This window comes from Ochlerotatus camptorhynchus, unplaced genomic scaffold, assembly GCF_037179485.1.
Source record: "Ochlerotatus camptorhynchus isolate MF236.1 unplaced genomic scaffold, CSIRO-AGI_Acam_v1.1 ptg000550l, whole genome shotgun sequence".
In the NCBI taxonomy this organism is placed as follows: domain Eukaryota; kingdom Metazoa; phylum Arthropoda; class Insecta; order Diptera; family Culicidae; genus Ochlerotatus; species Ochlerotatus camptorhynchus.
In genome coordinates, this window is record NW_027041033.1 from 4,721,269 (window position 1) to 4,741,246 (window position 19,978).

Consider the following 19,978-nt stretch of genomic DNA (forward strand, 5'->3'; position numbering starts at 1 on the left):
AACATATGAAAAGATATTAATGATAAAATAATTAACTTAATTTAAATACAGAAAACAGAAATCGTCAGAAAGCCCAAAGAAAGGAAAGCGGACTACCCTCAAGTATGACGAACGGCGTAGTGGAAGTGGACTCTATCGTGGGTATTGCCGACAATTCAGCAGTGTTTTCAACGACGAACGACTCAGCACTCAGGATGTAATTGCTGCGTCTAGTAACGTCTCTCCCTCAACCTTCTCCAGCCATCCATTTTCTATCACCAGCGAAATGGTTATTTCAGCCGGGAGGCAGCTAAAAACTTCAACGGGTTCCGATCCAGATGGCGTACCGTCGTTAGTCCTCAAATGCTGCCTGACTGCTCTCGCGACACCTCTAGCCAACGTTTTCAATCTCTCCTTGATGTCTGGGGTTTTCCCAGCTTGCTGGAAATAGTCTTTCGTGTTCCCAATCCACAAGAAAGGCTGCAAAAGGACTGTCTCAAACTACCGTGGAATAGCTTCGTTAAGTGCTTCCTCCAAACTTTTTGTATATCGACGGATCAGCATGGCTTAATGCCTAAGCGCTCCACGACGACCAATTTAGTTACGTTCACTTCGTTCATCATTCATGAAGTAGAACGTGGCCATCAAGTAGATGCCATCTACACAGACCTCTCCGCAGCATTTGACAAAATGAACCATGACATTGCGTTGGCTAAATACGACTGCTTACTTGGCTCTACTCCTACCTGACTGGTCGAAACATGTTTGTCAAGATTGGAGACTATGTTTCTTCATCCTTCCCCGTGACATCCGGCGTTCCCCAAGGTAGCCATGTTGGGCCATTTCTGTTTCAATTGTACATGAATGACGTCAATACCATCCTGAAATGCCTTAAACTATCGTATGTGGACGACTTGAAACTCTACTTCGTGATAAAAGAAACTAGTGATACCATTTTCTTGCAGCAACAATTGGAAGTCTTTGCTGAGTGGTGTCGTATTAATAGCATGTCACTGAATGTCTCGAAATGCTCTGTAGTTTCGTTTGGCCGCAAGCGTTCGTTTCTTCACCATGACTACACCCTGACGGGCATAACTTTGAAACGTGAATCGACTATCAAGGATCTGGGAATACTGATCGACTCCAAGCTCAGCTTCAAGGATCATGTTGCATGGCCTCCACACGCTTCCGAAATGCACGGCAGGTTCTAATAATGTAGTCTGGATCCATTTCTCTCCAGGTACGGGTCAATGTTTGTCTGAGGCTTGCTGTACTCGGGTGGCGTTTAGAACAGGCCTTGACCTTCATGACGCGCCATATTGAGTAATCCGGCGGATTAAGATCGGGGCTGGATGGCGACCACATATCCTTCGCCCAGAACGGAAGATGTTCCTGCAACCACTTCTGAGTGCGGTTCGAGGTGTGGCACGGAGCCCCATCTTGTTGAAATACAACATTTGGCTTCGGACCGTACTGTTCTTTGATCCACGAAAGAACATACTTACTTAAAATCCCGATGTAGACTTTTTTGTTGACCTTGTCACCTTCTGGAATGAACACCGGGTCCATTTGTTTTGCCATCGGAAGCCACCAATCCAAACTCCATAACGCTAGCAGGTGCTTGGTCAGATACACGTTCTTGTGCTCGTCGGCCACGTCTTTTACCGGAAGAGAACTAATATACTGGTCGGTTCTAGAATTTGATACGGGATCGACGGTAAAAATGCTCTCGTCGGTGAACAGGATTACCGTATTTTTTCGCTTAAGGAAGTTCAAGATTTTCTTGCATCGTTCGACTCTTAGCTCCCGGATGCGGTTGGTAATCATGTGAGTTTTTTTTTCCATGCCCTCGACTTCGCCCCGCAATCTTCCTTTACGATCTTCCGTGCCGTAAAGTCACTGATCCCGTGTTCTTTTGCCATTTTCCTTATTGAACGCACTGGATTCACCCGAATCTTCCTTTTGATAGCAGCGATAACCCTCGGAACCCGAGCTGACCTCGGACGACCTGTGGTCACCTTCGCGGATAGTTGTCCTTTCTTTTCTCGGTCTAAAACCATTTTGACGGTCCTCCGGGACACTCCCACGGCGATTGAAATGTCGTTTTGCGACATTTGCGCGTGGGACAAATCACGAATACGCTGCCACTTCGTCATGGTGCAACTGTCAAACTAAGTAAATCAATTTTCTTTTATACATAGCCTACTACGGTAAGAGCTATAGGTTACGTGTATGCAAAGAAAACCAAGTCATTGTATGCACAGGTGAAACGGGAACCTTATTTGTACGATGGTGCAAACATTATCACGCATACGGTAGGAGATCAGCGATGAAGGTAGCCTTAGAGACGCCTCGGCGAACACTAAGTAATTGTAGGGACATTAAATTACAGCGACTTTCATAACTAGGGAGATTGAAAAGATCACTCCAGGGTAGCCAACGAAGGGCGAAACATACAAATCTTCGCTCAATGGCTTCAATACGATTCACCCCGTTGCTGTAAACAGGAGCCCATACTACGGAACAGTACTCTAATGTGGAGCGGACTAGCGAACAATAGAGTGTTTTTAAACAGAAAATGTCCCTAAAGTCTTTGGCGAAACGATAAATGAAACCAAGTTGAGAAGATGCCTTAGCGGAAGCATAAGCCACATGGTCCTTGAAGGTGAGTTGTGAATCAAGTATGACGCCTAAGTCTTTAATGGTAGATTCACAGCTTAACATTTGTTCCTGCAGGCTGTATGCTTAACAGATAGGTGATTTTTTTTCCTGGGAAACGTTATAATGGCACATTTAGAAGCTTTTAATAATATCCTGTTCTTGTCACACCAAACAGTAAAAACGTCCAGCTGCTGCTGAAAGACAATGCATCACTTCGATCTTTGGTGACAAAGTATAGTTTGAAATCGTCAGCATAAGACAGCTTCAGACAACGGATCGAAAAGTGAACGTCATTCAGATACAATAAAAATATGAACGGTCCCAGATGACTGGGTAGGTACACCAGAAGAAACAGCGAACGGTTGAGAAAAATGATCTCCAATCTTCACTGACATATGTCGACCGGTGAGGTATGAGCGAAGCCATTCAAGAAGGGAACCGTGAAAGCCAAGTCGTTCTAGTTTGGCCACTGCAATCTCGTGAAAAGCAGCAGAAAGATCGGTGTAGATAGCATCCACTTGATGACCTCTTTCCATCTCGCGTATGCTTGATGATGTGTATTGAACGAGATTTGTAGCGTTCGATCTCTTTGGCATAAATCCGTGTTGTTCAGTCGCGATGTAACTAGAGCATGTGTGTTTTAAATAATCTAGCACCAACAATTCAACAAGTTTTGAGACTGCACATAAAGCAGCGATACCACATTAGTTGGACACCGACTGCTTATAGCCCTTTTTTGAAGACAAGGAAAACAAAAGAATCTGTAGTGATCGGACACGGAATAAAGAACGATTAGTTACGAAATATTTAAAATCTTTATTTTTACTTTCAATAGAAAAACAACCACGTTCGCGCGTTGATAGCTGCGTAGCAAAGATTGACAGCTTGAGTTCTTTTTCTTCGACGACGACCCGATGGAAGCCAGGCTGACCAGTGTTGCCGGGCGATGCCACAGGGCCCCTCCAGTTACACCAAAAATCTTACGCTATGTCCAGATTGTGTAACTTTTGTACGATGATCATCTTGAGGATATTTCTGCAAATCCGGATTACAAGTGAAAGCCGCTTTTATTTGGTCGACTGAAATGCGCTGCTGTTTTCCAGAAATAAGTACGTCGAAGAACTTATCATCTCGTCTTATTACCTTGAATGGACCTTCATAAGGATGCTGCAACGGTCGCTTCACAGAATCCACTCGTACAAATACATGTGTACATGTTTTCAAATTGGCGTTGACAAAAACTTGTCGTTCTCCATGACGTTTAGTATCGTGCGGTTTTATATTGTCGAACGTACGGTGAAGCATTTGGGCAAACTCCGATCGGTCGATATCTCCAGGTGCAGACTGAAAGAATTCACCAGGAATCCGTAAAGCCTGACCGTAAACCATATCCGCAACCGAGCACTGCAGGTCGTCCGTAAATGCCACCCTTAGTCCCAGAAGAATCATTGGAAGTTCGTCGTACCAATTCTTAGAGTTTACACACATTATCGATGCTTTCAATGTTCGGTGAAAACGTTCTACGATGCCGTTCGCTTGTGGGTGATAGGCATTCGTACGAATATGGTGAACACCTAACATTCGCGTTAACTCCCGAAAGAGATCGGACTCAAATTGCCGTCCCTGGTCGGTTGTCAGGTTTTCTGGGACTCCAAATCTTGCTATCCATGTTGAGTACAGTGCTTGAGTCACAGATGCTGCAGTCATATCGACAAGTGGAACCGCTTCGGGCCATCTGGTAAAACGGTCAATCATGGTCAGTAGGTAGCGGTATCCTTGTGACGGCGGCAAAGGACCAACCAGATCAATATGAAGGTGTTGGAAACGAGCCTTCGGTAGGTCAAATTTTCCCAACGGAGAGACGGTATGTCGATGCACCTTCGACCGTTGGCAGTCGACGCAGTGTTTGACAAACTCATTTATTTCACGGTTCATAGCTGGCCAAACGAATCGCTCGGAGATTAACTTCCTGCTGCCTCGTGCTCCTGGATGAGAAATTCCGTGTAGGCATTCCATGATGGTTCTCCGTTGAGTACTTGGAACGAAAGGTCGTGGTTTTCCGGTCGAGACGTCACAGTAGATCGGTTGAGAACAACCACTCATCCGTTTTGCTTCAAATTTCAGCGAAGTAGATTTGGATTGTATCAACTGCTGAAGCTCCGCGTCGTTTTTCTGCTTTCGTCTGATTTCTTCATAGTCCACCGAAGTAGGCGCTAGTATACTCTCCACACGAGACAATGCATCGGCGACGTAATTTTCACTTCCACTGACATGTTGTATATCCGTAGTAAATTCCGAGATGAAACGTAGGTATCGTTCTTCATGCGGTAGCCGAGAGCTGGAATCGGTTGTTAGCGGGTATGTTAGTGGGCGATGGTCAGTGAAGATCGTGAAGTTGCGTCCTTCAAGGAAGTGCCGAAAATATTTCACAGAAATTTTCATCGCAGTCAGTTCACGGCCAAAAGTAGAGTATTTCGTTTGGGACATCGAAAATTTTTCGGAATAAAATCCGAGTGGTTCCCAATTCTGACCATTTAGCTGCTGCAAGACAGCCCCCGCAGCAATATTTGAGGCATCGATCATCAGAGCTAATGGTTTCGACGAGTCAGGATAGTGAAGCAGTGCTGTCTCCGCTAATGATTTTTTACAACGCTGGAAGCTTGATGAAGCTGCATCTGTCCACTGTAGTTTACGTATGTCGTTTTTCCTGTTCCCGGGAATAAGCTTCTGCAACTCAGCTTGGATGTCGGATGCATCACGAACGAAGCGTTTGTAGCCGTTGGCGAGTGCCAGAAAGCGACGGAGTTCCTTGACTGTTGTCGGTTTCTCGTAGTCCATAATGGCTTGGACGCGTGACGGGAGCGGCCGCACTCCATCACTGCTGATCAGGTATCCTAAAAATTCCACTTCCTTTTGGGCAAACACGCTCTTACCCAAATTTAGAACGAGTCCGTGCTGGCGTAGGCGGTCAAACACTATGCGTAGATGCTCCTGGTGTTGAGCAAGGGATTCAGAAGCGATGCATATGTCATCTATAAAGACAACAACGAAATCAAGATCACCAAAGATTCGGTTCATGTAGCGCTGGAACGCCTGACTTGCGTTACATAACCCAAATTGCATGCGGGTGAACTCAAACAAGCCAAACGATGTGATGACCGCCGTTTTGGGAATGTCTGCTTCCTCCACCGCAACCTGATGATACGCTCGCTCCAGATCAAGAGTTGTGAAAACGGACTTACCATGAAGCGAATGCAGCAAATCGTGGATGTGCGGTACCGGATAACGGTCAGGTGTAGTGATATGATTTAAGCGACGGTAGTCACCAACGAAACGTCATTTCCCCTTTCTTTTTCAGCACACAATGCAAAGGACTTGCCCAACTGCTACTCGATGGTCTGCATATTCCTAGGTCACACATAAGGCGAAACTCTTCCTTAGCAGCTTTAACTTTGTCCGGATGCATTCGTCGAACTTTAGACGCCACGGGTGGTCCACGAGAGCATATCGCCAAGATCGTGGGCCCCCAGCAGCTGTTCGAAGCGGCTTTCAGCAGACAGGCCGAAGCGAGCAATTAGGCGATCTTTCACTGTTTTGTATTTATTTTCCGCTGGAGGAGCAGCTACCAAATCGGCTATGTGACATATAACCGATTGATCCACTTTGGCCACGATGTGGTAAAACTTGGTTTCATCATTGACGATTTTCGCAAGGTGGAATTGCGCTTCCGATTGCGCAAACCACATAGCCGGATCAGTTTTCCAAAAATCCGGTAATTTTACCGCGACAGATGCTGCTGCGTTGCTCCTGTTATCGTCCGGCATTTTAAGGTTAGTTTCGGCTTTGAGATCGAATATCGGCGAATAACCGTGAAATCGGACCGAAACTTTTAGATTCGCGACGTTGCGGGTCACCAATGTAGTGATCGGACACGGAATAAAGAACGATTAGTTACGAAATACTTAAAATCTTTATTTTTACTTTCAATAGAAAAACAACCACGTTCGCGCGTTGATAGCTGCGTAGCAAAGATTGAAAGCTTGAGTTCTTTTTCTTCGACGACGACCCGATGGAAGCCAGGCTGACCAGTGTTGCCGGGCGATGCCACAAATCCTTGAAGCAGTCGGGAAAGATCCCAGAATCCAAAGAGAGGTTGAAGATGGATGCTAAAGGTGCGGCCAGCACTCCAATACAGTTCTTAATAACCGCGGATGGGATTCCGTCAGGGCCAGTGCTGAAAGAATTTTCCAAACGAAGGCCTGCTCTACGGGAACATCACTTACGGCGGCTACGATGTGCTCGTTAGGTAAATTTTCTTTGACGAAGACACTGCTGAATTGTGACATGAACAAGTCAGCGATTCCCTCCGTATCTGATTCTTCTTGATCCGTATTGTACATTGTAGAAGGTAAGCCCGATTCCTTCCGTTGATCGTTCACATGATTCCAGAAGCTCTTGGGATTTGCTTTGAGTTTAGTTAATAGATGGTGTGCAAAATAATATCTAAGCAGGCCTTGATAACATGACAATTAATTAAAATTCAGAATATACTGTGCTACCAAACAGATAACAAGTACTTTTACTGTGTGCATGAATTGGAATCCGAATATACTAAGGTACCACACCTGGCGACGAGGATTAATCGGAAAATCATCGGAACACTGGTAAGAAACCATATTAACAAGGAGAGAAAAAGATTTTTCTGAACATGGCCATAAGATCCACTGCTTAAAGCAGGACACTCTGTTGCTAAGAGCAAGGAAAGGCGTAAAAGCCTGGGTAAAAAAAAATAGATCCACTGCTATAGGCAGGACACTCCGTTGCCAAGAGCAGGAAAAACGGAAAGAAAAAAAAAATACGCTGCCAAGAGTAGGGAAAACGAAAAAAAAAAATATTTGATGCATTACCTTGGTAACCATCGCTATGATACATATGTGTTTTTTTTCAGGGTGAAAAGTTACCAAAATGGAAGGATGGAATATAAACCCATTCAAGTTCAATCATCTTCCTGAGACACTAACTCGGAGGGAATGGATGAGATGGAAAAGGAACTTCGAAGTCATCATAGCAGCAAGTGAAGAGAAAAACGCCACAAAGCTCAAGAACATACTCCTGGCGAAGGGAGGTTTAGAATTGCAAGATTTATTCTATTCTATTGATGGAGCAGATGTCGTAGAAGATAAGGAGCAAAGAATCAATCCGTATAAAACAGCAATTGACAAACTCGATCAACACTTTTCTCCGAAGCAGCATGATTCTTTCGAACGGAATGAATTCTGCAAATTATCACCAGCAACTGTTCAGGATGGAACAAGCGAAACGTTGTCAAAATGTGTTATGCGATGTTCGGAACAGGCGAAACGATGCGATTTTGGAAAAACGAGTGCAGAGAGTCGAGATTTAAGAATTATAGATAAGGTAATCTATTACGCGCCAACGGAGCTTAGAGAGAAGTTACTGCAAGAAGAGAAACTAACATTGGCCCAACTCACACGGATGGTGAACTCATTCGAATCAATTAAACTACAAGCAAGAGCGATTGCGGGAACAGGATCAGGAAACGCGTCGTTTGTCACAGCATCGGAAAACATTGAACGAATCAACAAACTGAATACATCAGCAAGGCAAAACCGTAACACCTGCTACCGTTGTGGATTACAAAATCATCATGCAACCGATCGTTTTCAAACAACGATACGAGGGACCACATTCACACCATCCAGAGAAAAGAGCCAGGTATGGAAACGTGCGTACTATCGTGGCAGAAGACAAATTTGATCGAACTGAACCAGAGAGCTTCATTTTTAACATTGGTGATGGCGACGAATTTCTGTGGACAAAGATTGGAGGAGTTTTGGTTCAGGTGTTAATCGATTCAGGCAGTTCAAAGAATATTATCGATGATGCGACCTGGGCCTACATGAAGAAACAAGGTTTTTTTTTTTTTTTAATTCTTTATTTAAGAGATTTTTAGCCTTAGGCTAGTTCATCTCTAAGAAGAAACAAGGTGTGAGAAGCTGGGTTCCACGAGATGTTCCTAATACAACTCTTCGAGGATACGGTCGAGAAGCTATACCATTGGAAATCGTACACGTGTTTGAAGCCGTCATTTCAGTGGAATCAAGTAGCAGTAAATTTGAAACCATTGCAATATTCTATGTTGTGGTAGGTGGATTGCAGTCGCTACTTGGAAAGGAAACTGCGAAGTGTTTAAGAGTGCTGAAAATTGGACTTCCGTATCCTGAGCACTCAATCAACGCTGTGATTCCAGTAGCGAAACGGCCATTTCCCAAGATGAAGAATGTTCAAGTAAGGATTCCCGTTAATCAAGATGTCACTCCAACCGTTCAAAGAGCTCGTCGTCCTCCAATTGCATTACTCAGTCGGATTGAAGATAAATTGGATCAGCTTTTGGCAAACGATATTACCGAATTCGTAACGGGACCATCGCCTTGGGTATCACCATTGGTAACCATTGTGAAGGACAATGGTGATCTACGCCTTTGTGTGGATATGCGGCGACCGAATCAAGCAATCCAAAGAGAGGATCATGTGATGCCTACGTTTGAAGACTTCTTGCCCCACTTTAAGTCATCTCGATTCTTTAGTCGATTAGACATTAAAGATGCTTTTCATCAGGTAAGAACTCTAGAAGAGAAAATAATATTGTAAAAGTAGTCGAATATTTCGGGGGTTACATAATTATAGAAATTATACATGTATAGATAGTATACTCATGAAACTCTATTTGATTTCGACTTCTTCAGATTGAGCTGGAAGAATCGTCCCGATATATAACAACCTTTATTGATGAAGCATTGAGGAAGGTGCTCAGAGTACTAGAGTCCCGAAATGTATTGCTTAACAAGGACAAATGTATTTTTAAAGTAAAGCAAGTTGAGTTCCTTGGTCATCTGATTTCATCGGAAGGAATTAAGCCAAGGTTGAAGCGCTTCAAAGATTTCGCGAACCAAAGACTCCAGAAGAAGTAAGAAGTTTCCTGGGTCTTGTAACGTATGTCGGAAAATGCATTCCCGATTTAGCAACAATAACGGAACCTCTAAGACAACTTATCTGCAAAAATAATAGATTCACGTGGGAAAGGAAACATCAAGACAGTTTTGAGCTCCTAAAATTGATGATCGCTGATGTACAAACTCTCTCGTTTTTCAATAACACGTTGAGAACTGATGCGGATCCTCGAATTATAAGCTATGCGAGCAAAAGCCTAACCATAACCGAGAAACATAACCAAACAGAGAAGGAGGCGCTAGCGTTGGTATGGGCAGTGGAAAAATTTTCAGTTTATCTGGTTGGCAGAGAATTTGAATTGGAGACAGATCATAAGCCGTTAGAGATAATTTTCTCACCTTCATCCACGCCGTGTGCTCGAATTGAGCGGTGGGTATTAAGGCTCCAATCCTTCAAGTTCACCGTGAAATATCGGAAAGGTTCTGGAAATATTGCTGACTCACTGTCTCGGCTGGTAGTAGCAGAGGATCCTGTTGAATTCGAAACAGACAACCATTTCTTAGTTCTCGCTGTTCAGGAATCAGCGGCGATTGATGTAGGGGAAATTGAAGTTGCTACTAGATCGGACCCTGAACTTAAAGCTGTTAAAGATTATCTCGTATCAGGAAACTGGAATAACCAATTAGTGAAGCCATTTGAACCATTCCGAAATGAGCTGGGTTTAATTGATGATACGATTGTGTTCGGATAGATTTTCGGGCAGACGTAAACACGTTTTGATAGCAGCATAAGCAGCTTCAAAGCTGTAATTGTATATTTGTTTGAGTTTTAATGGATTTTAAATAAAGGTTTTCACTTACATTTTCGTGTTGTTCTTCCTGTTCAAACCCGAAACTCTATGTGAACGTGAATTATCGCTAGCAACAAATTGCCCTAGGTTTTATAAATATTGATTAGGTTTTACAAATTTCGCATGTTAGGATAAGTTTAATTAAGTACTTACTCTTAGGTTTGTAATATTAAGCAATTGGTATAAATCCAGCCGTACTAATAGTAGAACTAGTTATCTATAATAAATTTAGGGTTAGGATTTTCTTTGCGTGTAAATAGGCAATAAATGTATATAATTTTACCTAGGTTGATAATTTCATTAAATTCACTTGACAATAGTTCACCAAATCTAGATTTACAAGCTTTAGGTAGAATTTACTTATTATTAAATTAGATTTTATTGACTTTTAGTTTACTCTCGAATTTACTCCACTTTCACGATCACATTGTTGTTTTTTGCTGAAGTGACGTTTGAGTGACATGTCACCGGCTATGCTCCGTTTGACGTTTGCTGGTTGCCAGATCTTGGGTGGTACGGAACTCACCTCGCTACCAATGAGCCTGCCCTGTGGTATCGTAACATCCCCCCACCCGTGTAGTTCCGGACCGGCCAGATTTCCGAAGGTCCAGGAGGGCTAACTTCACAGCAGGTCGGGTCACCAGTCCATTTTTGGTTTGTACGACTGCTCGCCGAACTTGTCCATCCGCTGCTTTGGTCACGTCCATGATTCGTCCTCTTAACCAACCGTTCCGCTTGCCTTCGTCGACGACCAGAACGAGATCCCCTGGTTCTAGAGGCTTGACTGGTTCGAACCACTTGGTGCGTCTCGTAATAGTGGGCAAGTACTCGCGTATCCATCGACACCAGAACTGGTCCACCAGGTACTGTGCAAGGCGCCAACTGTCCCTCAAGCTGCTCCCGACTGAGTTCACCGAAGTTGCTGGTTGAACGACTCCCTTGGTACCGAACAGCAAGAAATGATTCGGCGTTAGAGCCTCTTGTTCCGTAGACTCCAGCGGAATGTAGGTGAGCGGCCTGGAATTTACGATCGCCTCCGCTTCTATGGCTACCGTCTGTAGTACTTCGTCGCTAGGGTGATGAGGATGATCTGCAATTGCTGACATCGCTACCTTCATTGAGCGCACCATGCGCTCCCACGATCCGCCCATATGGGGCGCCGATGGTGGGTTGAACTCCCAGCTGGTCGTAGAATTTGTAAACGTCACCGCGCAGTCTTCGTTGATATCCTGGATCTCCTTGGTCAACATGTTGCTGGCCCCCAGGAAGTTTGTTCCGTTGTCACTGTGGAAGGACTCCGGGGAACCTCGACGAGCCACGAATCGCCTTATCGCCATGATGCAGGACTGAGTTGACAGACTATGCACCAACTCCACGTGTATGGCACGAACCGTGAGGCACGTGAATAGTGCCACCCATCTCTTCACCAAACTGCGTCCTTGCTTGACCTGTATCGGTCCGAAATAGTCCACTCCGGTATGCGTAAATGGACGAACTAGTCCCGTGACTCTCACCTCGGGTAGGGGCGCCATCATGGGTGGTTGTGGAACAGCCTTCCTAACACGACAAGTCACACATTGCTTCGACACCTGACGTATCACGTTTCGCAATCCTGGTATGTAGAACCGTTGACGCATCTCGTTGTGAACAGTCTCTCCGTTGCCGTGCAGGAATCGCCGATGATAGTCCTCCACCAGAAGATGGACCGCAGCGTGCTTCTTCGGTAACAGGATCGGGTACTTCATATCTGTCGAGACGGCTCGCGCCGCGGTGAGCCTACTATTCATCCGAATGACGCCGCTCTCATCTACGAACGGTGACAGCCGGTATAGCTGACTGGACTTCGGAATTGACACTGGATTGCTGGGATTCTTCTGGTTACGTCGCAAAATTGCGTACTCGTCAGGATACATTTCCGATTGAACCTGCCGCCAAAGCAAGTTTTCTGCATCACGCAGCTCCTTCTGAGTCAAGAGATCCGGTTTGGACCCCTTTTCTCCTCTCAATCTGCGCACTGCACGTAGAACGTAGGCTGTTGTCCTCAGGAGTCGATTCCAGTTCGAGAATCTGGATACGTCGATCAACGGTTGAGGCGTGGTTCCATGGAACAAGAATTCAGTTCGCAACTCGATGTCCGTTTCCTTCTCCTTCTGAGATGGTTCCTTTGGCCACTGCTCCTTTGGCTTATACAGAAACTCCGGTGCACTATACCAAGGGTTCTTCGGATCGAAGCTGGGTCCGTCTTTCCATTTCGTGGCCGCGTCAGCAATGTTCAGTTTGGAAGGCACGTGGTGCCACTCATCCGCGCTAGTAGATGTAAGAATCTCTCCCACTCGAAAGGCCACAAATTGGTGATACCGTCGACTATCGGATCGTAACCAACACAGGACAGTTGATGAATCCGACCAAAGGAACCGCTTGTTAACCTGGATATCCAGCGAAGTCAACACTGAGTCGAGAAGTCTTGTTCCAATCGCCGCTTGTAGCTCCAGACGTGGCACGGAAAGGGGTTTCAGCGGAGCAACTTTTGTTTTAGCCGCCACCAGCGCGCATCGAGGAGAACCGTTGTCCACGAAGCGAAGATACAAAACTGCTGCGCAAGCCACTTCGCTCGCATCTACGAATAGATGTGCCTCGACGTTCTCGAGAGCGGAGCTGTTCACTCCTTTGAAGAAGCATCGCGGTACTGCCACCTCTTCCAAGCGCTGCATGTACTCACACCAACACCGCCACTTATCCTGCAATTCCTCCGGAATAGGTTCGTCCCAATCGGTACCGGATCTCCAGATCTGCTGCATTAAGATTTTTCCGTGCACGACGAAATGCGAAACCAGTCCCAGCGGATCAAATAACGACATGACAGTGCGCAGAACCTGCCGTTTGGTTGGGACCGTTGAGCCGCTAATCAACGTTTTGATCTCTTCCTTGAGACTGCTCATATCGAAGGTGAAGACGTCCTCTTTTGGCCTCCACACCAGACCCAGTATACGCTCCGAGTCTGTCGATTTCTCCAAGTTCATGGATACTTCCTGTGGTGTTCTGCATTCCCCGATGCTTGCCAGTACTTCGGCCGAATTGGAGCAGAAGTTTCGGATTTCAAACCCTGCTTGAGAGTGGATGTATTTCACCTCGTTGATCAACGCCACAGCTTCCTCTTCCGTGTCTACACTATCCAAGAAATCGTCAACGTAGTGGTTATGAATTATTGCATTCACCGCCCTGGGAAATGTCTCGGCAAATTCCTTCGCGTTCACGTTCTTCACGAACTGTGCCAGACTAGGCGAGCAGGTCGCACCGAAAGTGGCGACATCCATTATGTAGATCTGTGGATTCGATCCTGGTTCAAGGCAGAAAAGGAAACGCTGTGATTGTTTGTCTTCGTCCCGGATGCGGAGCTGGTGAAACATCTCCTTTATGTCGCCGACGATAGCAATGTCCCTCTGCCTGAAACGCAACAGTACTGCTACCAGCGCCACCAAAAGATCCGGACCCTTCATCAACATATCGTTGAAAGACACTCCTCCAGCTCGAGCCTTGGCATCCCAGATCAGCCGTAACTTGGCCGGTTTCTTCGGGTTCTGCACAATACCCAGAGGTAGATACCAGACCTTGCTGGGATCCGTAGACTGCAGCTCGTCTGCCGTGATACGATGTGCATACCCTTTCGCTTCATACTCTGCAATCTGCTCCCTCACCTTCGCTTCGAGGATTGGGTCCTTTCGCAATCGCTTGTCCAGTGCGTTCAGCCGACGTAGCGCCATTGGGTAGCTATCAGGGAAGCAGATGTGATCGTACTTCCATAAAAGTCCCGTCTCGAAAGCGCCATTCACCCTTCGGGTCGTAGCTTCCATTATCTTCCGCGCTCGCTTATCTTCTTCAGCTTCCGGTTTTATGGTGACGCTGGACTCTTCGACTGCGAAGAATTGCTTCATCCACAGATGTAGTTCTCGATTATCGGGATCATTATCAAGGTGCAGATTCAATTGTTCCAGCACGGAATCATTGCCGGAGTTCTTTCCGAAAATGCACCATCCGAGGCGCGTCTTCGTCGCCACAGGTTCGTTGTCTTTACCTTCTCGTACTCGCAACGAAGTTAGAAGTCGAACGTGTTCTAGTCCGATAATGATCCCCGGCGTAGCTTCCGTATAACTGCGAACTGGCAGACCCTTCAGGTGCGGGTAGGTCTGCTGCAACTCTTCATACTGCATTGTTTGACTTGGAAGTTGAAGCTCTTGCACTGTCCGAACGTTGCTGGGTTTGAACTTCTCTCTAACGCCAGAAATAACCACGGTTACACGTTGAGATCCTTTCTCCTCCCTCGAAATATTTCCGGTCCAACTCAAACAAAAATTGTCGGTTGGCCCCGTGATACCCAGCGCCGATGCAATACTGGATTCAAGGAGGGTAGACGACGAACCATCATCCAGAAAAGCATAGGTGTTGATTTGCTGACCGTTACCTCGGATAGTCACGGGTAAATATCGAAACAAAGAGTATGCAGCCGAAGAGTGGAGATGTTGGTGCACAACGTTATTCGTAGACCGCGACGAGCTTCCTGCTTCCACTCTGTTTTGCGAGGGATTCCTAGTTGAATGCAGTAGCTTGTGATGATGAACTCTGCATCCATCGACGCCGCACTCCTTGTTGGAACGGCAGGGCCACTTCCGATGTGGTATGAGACAGCTTCTGCACAAATTCTTTTGTTTGATCGCCTTCCATCTCCCATCCAGATCGAGTCCCTTAAACTGTACGCAGTTCACGATTTCATGATTCGCACAGGCACAGTACGTGCAGGTCTTCTTCATCGACTCCACTGACGGCTTCTTGTCGTAGTCCACTTCTTGTCCAGTTTTCGTTTCCTCGGAGTGTACGTACAGCTTCGGTTTTTCCTTCCCCGGTTTGATGGATCTCGCGTTCATGGTGAGAGCGTCTATTGGAAGCGTAACGTCCGAAGCCATCACCACTAGTTCGGACATGAAAGCGCTGAAGGTCGCCAGGTTGACATAAGCGCATCTGCTCTTGTAATAGGACCACTGCATTTTGAGCTGAGATGGCAGTTTCTCTATTAGCTCATGAAGCAGTGTCGGATTCCACAGATGGTCATGAAGATTGGCGATAGACATATGGTCCACAACGTTTTGCACCGCGAGACCGAAGGTTATCTGTGACTGCAAGTTATCGGTCTTCGGAGAGGGAACTGAACGCAATTTTTGGAGGAGAGAATGTATCAGAATTTCCGGTCGACCATACAACCTCCGTAATATATCAATTACAGAGGGCACCGACTGTGGCATCAGCAATCGGCTTTTAACTGCTTCCAATGCATTCCCCTTCAAACAGCGCTGCAATCGCGCCAAGTTTTCGGAGTCAGTGTACCCGCATGTTTCCGTAGAGTTCCAAAACGAGCTATAGAACAGCGGCCAATCTTGAGGATCTCCTGAAAAGTTCGGCAACTCTCGTGGCATCACCTGTCTCGCTGCAAGTTGTCCACTAGATGGCCCACTTCTAGCTGGATCGACAGGATGCTGATGTTGTGGATGTTGCGGTTGAGATGGTGGTTGTTGGCTAAACCAGGGAATGCGGGAATCTCTTGAGCCCGCCGCTGATTGCGTCACCGGAATCTCGAACTGAAGTGGATCAACGATGTATGCAGGTGGCACCGTCCCATTAGAAGTTACTGGGGCCCCCCCCCATTGTTGACAAACGTTCTTTCACGCTGCGATGGAACTGGGATGTGACTTACATTTCCCGATTGTATCCCACCGACATCCGTACTGGCCAGATTGTTATTGATCCACGTTGATTGACAACCGGAACTTAACACTGGTCGGGAGTGTACCAGTGGTACTGATGAGACGGGATTCTGGGATGACCCTTGACCCCCGGTGACTAATGACGTTCTTGGATTAGTACCAACGTTTTGAAAGGCGACGCTACTACTATAGTTTTGTGCCGGAATGCTTGTAGCGAACGGTTGACTCTGCCCTGATACTGCGGTCGGAAATGCGGAATTGTAGCTAACAATTGGCGTACACCCATAGTTTATAGAAGAGACTTGTGGTACGCTTGTAATTACTATGCTATCCTGCAATATTGGCCTACTACTTGAGGGAAATGTGACGGCATAATCACCACATCCCGATGCCCTACTCCCACTAATTGGTACTTTATTAACTCGTGGGTAATGACTACTGGACATAGGGTGAATTTCTATATTCGGAGGCGGAGCACTACTGTTGACTTTCCGCGGACCATCCATCGTAGCTGAAGTGTCGATCCCGACAGTAGAATTGCATCTCGTTAGCAAGGAGGAACTTACCAGAGGCCGTTGGGGAACGTCGAATGTGATTTCGGTGCGTGATACGAAGCTGCCGTCTGACCTCACTGGAATCGGAATTTGAGGTACCATCGTTGCCAATGAACGCTTCACGCTTCTGGAACCATCCACTGAATTTGGCGTTGAAGTTGACGCTGGATCCGAAGTTACTATGGCGGGAACGTTTGACGTGATCGGACTTGATGTGATGGGAGCTGGAATTGTAGACTGTTGAACTGCTTCTGTGGCTACGACCGTTGACTTCATGCTACTGGAGGGCACTACTGTCACTTGCTGTGCTGTGCTGTCTTCCTGTCTGCTAAGCCACGATCGAACCTTCTCTCGACTAGTTCGACTGCTCAGTCTTGATTTCCTACTGGCTCCTTCTTCCGCATCATCCGCTTCGGTCATGAGCAGATCGTACTTCTGCCTCAAAAACCGCTCCTCCTCTTCGGCTAGCTTGTTTCGCGCTACTGCTTGAGCCGCCTGTTCCTCTAGGATTCTCCTCATCCGCAACGCTTTCTGCTCTTCAATCATCTGCAGACTTAGCTCTACTCGGGTCGAGCGTTTACTCATAGACGAGCGACTGACGGACGTCCTCGAATGGGAAACAACATCATCTTCCAGCGATCGGCATCGATCACACTTCCAAGTGCGATCCGGATCGGCGATGGAGTCCGTAACACCCGCGCAGTCGAAGTGCACCCACGTCTCACACATATCGCATCCAACGAGATGGTTTGCTGTGTCCAGCCGATCGCATTTGGCACAGTGTTTTGCATTACTGTCGCTCATTTTTCGGTTCGACTAGAACCTCCAGAAAATCTTTGAAGATTGTTCGGATAGATTTTCGGGCAGACGTAAACACGTTTTGATAGCAGCATAAGCAGCTTCAAAGCTGTAATTGTATATTTGTTTGAGTTTTAATGGATTTTAAATAAAGGTTTTCACTTACATTTTCGTGTTGTTCTTCCTGTTCAAACCCGAAACTCTATGTGAACGTGAATTATCGCTAGCAACAAATTGCCCTAGGTTTTATAAATATTGATTAGGTTTTACAAATTTCGCATGTTAGGATAAGTTTAATTAAGTACTTACTCTTAGGTTTGTAATATTAAGCAATTGGTATAAATCCAGCCGTACTAATAGTAGAACTAGTTATCTATAATAAATTTAGGGTTAGGATTTTCTTTGCGTGTAAATAGGCAATAAATGTATATAATTTTACCTAGGTTGATAATTTCATTAAATTCACTTGACAATAGTTCACCAAATCTAGATTTACAAGCTTTAGGTAGAATTTACTTATTATTAAATTAGATTTTATTGACTTTTAGTTTACTCTCGAATTTACTCCACTTTCACGATCACATTGTTGTTTTTTGCTGAAGTGACGTTTGAGTGACATGTCACCGGCTATGCTCCGTTTGACGTTTGCTGGTTGCCAGATCTTGGGTGGTACGGAACTCACCTCGCTACCAATGAGCCTGCCCTGTGGTATCGTAACAGATTGTAAGAGGGAATAAACTAGTTGTACCTCGAGAACTTCGACCACGAATGCTCCAGCTAGCTCATGAGGGTCATCCAGGGGAATCGATCATGAAAAGGCGCTTGAGAGATCGGGCCTGGTGGCCAGCTATGGATCGTGAAGCAAAAGATTACGTTTCGTGCTGTGAAGGTTGTCAGTTAATCGGAATGCCAAGTAAACCGCTCCCGATGAGCAGACGAGAATTGCCAACAGAACCTTGGATTGACGTTGCAATCGATTTCATGGGACCTTTACCTTCTGGAGAGTATTTACTTGTGGTAGTTGATTATTTTAGCAGGTATAAAGAAGTGGAAATTATGTCGAGGATTAGTTCCCGTGACACAGTTGAAAGACTTGTCAAAATATTTACGCGATTGGGCTATCCTAGAACAATAACACTTGACAATGCAAAACAATTCATTGGGAAAGAATTCGGAGAATATTGCAAGATACATGGAATAGTGTTAAATCATACTACACCATATTGGCCTCAGGAAAACGGACTAGTAGAGAGACAAAATAGGTCACTTTTGAAGCGACTACAGATCAGTAACGCGTTGAAAAGAGACTGGAAGAAGGATTTAAACGACTATTTGCTGATGTATTATACAACTTCTCATTCAACAACCGGGAAAACTCCAACAGAACTGTGCTACGGGCGTACCATCAGATCCAAGTTGCCGTCAATCGAGGACATTGAAACCACACCAGCAGCATCAGATTATCGTGACCTGGACAAGATCAACAAGAAAAAAGGAAAAGAAAAGGAGGACAGAAGGCGACACGCTCAGGAGTCAGACATCGAAAGAGGAGATACTGTTCTAATGGAAAACCTTTTGCCATCAAACAAACTAGCAACAACGTTTCATAAAACTAAATATACGGTGGTAGATCGCGCAAAAGAAACATTGCACACTTGAAGAGAATTAGGACTCCACCAACAGAAGCCGCATCTAGTTCAACTGACACTTCATGTTCTGGTAAAGACGCAACAGCTACAACCACTGCTGACCTAATAACACCATGTGCATCAACACCTATGGTTAGAACATCACTATTTGAAGAAGATCAAGAGGGGGAAACATATCATCAGATGGAGCTGAAGAAAACTTCCGGGGATTCAACAATGAAGAGTTAGGTAATAATCAACGAACTAGAAAACTACCTCCAAGATTTGATGATTTGATTTTGTAACGATTTAAGTATTTATGTTGATTAAATAGATTAAAACTTGGTCCCAGTTTATATAAAAAAGAAGATGTTCAAAATAATATCTAAGCAGGCCTTGATAACATGACAATTAATTAAAATTCAGAATATACTGTGCTACCAAACAGATAACAAGTACTTTTACTGTGTGCATGAATTGGAATCCGAATATACTAAGGTACCACAGATGGCGCTGATGGGCTTGATAAAGCTGTTTTTTTGAGCCGCTTATACTATTTGTTAACGAGGTTGTACTTCCTCTTCGATGCATCCGTTCGAAGTTTACAAAATGTCTTCAAGGCAGCTCGTTTGGATGACTTCAGTCGCTTGAGTCGGTGGTATATATGAATGATATATATGTTTGTTTCGATGATAGTTTTATCTGCCTGTTAAATCGGGATATTTTCCTGTCACGATTTGACGCCTGGAAATATACTGTCGTTAGTTCATTGGAATGGTCCGG

At 45.3% G+C, this 19,978-nt stretch overlaps 2 protein-coding genes across 2 annotated transcripts in view; both read right to left on the minus strand.

The window, feature by feature from the left end:
* The window catches only part of gb (genderblind), a 48,874-nt gene that overhangs the window by 27,301 nt on the left and 1,595 nt on the right, over positions 1-19,978 (minus strand). The window lies entirely within an intron of this gene.
* On the minus strand, positions 10,993-15,501 carry LOC135713285 (uncharacterized). The gene has a single exon (XM_065236369.1). It carries the CDS (start codon positions 15,499-15,501, stop codon positions 10,993-10,995), a length of 4,509 nt encoding a protein of 1,502 aa, XP_065092441.1.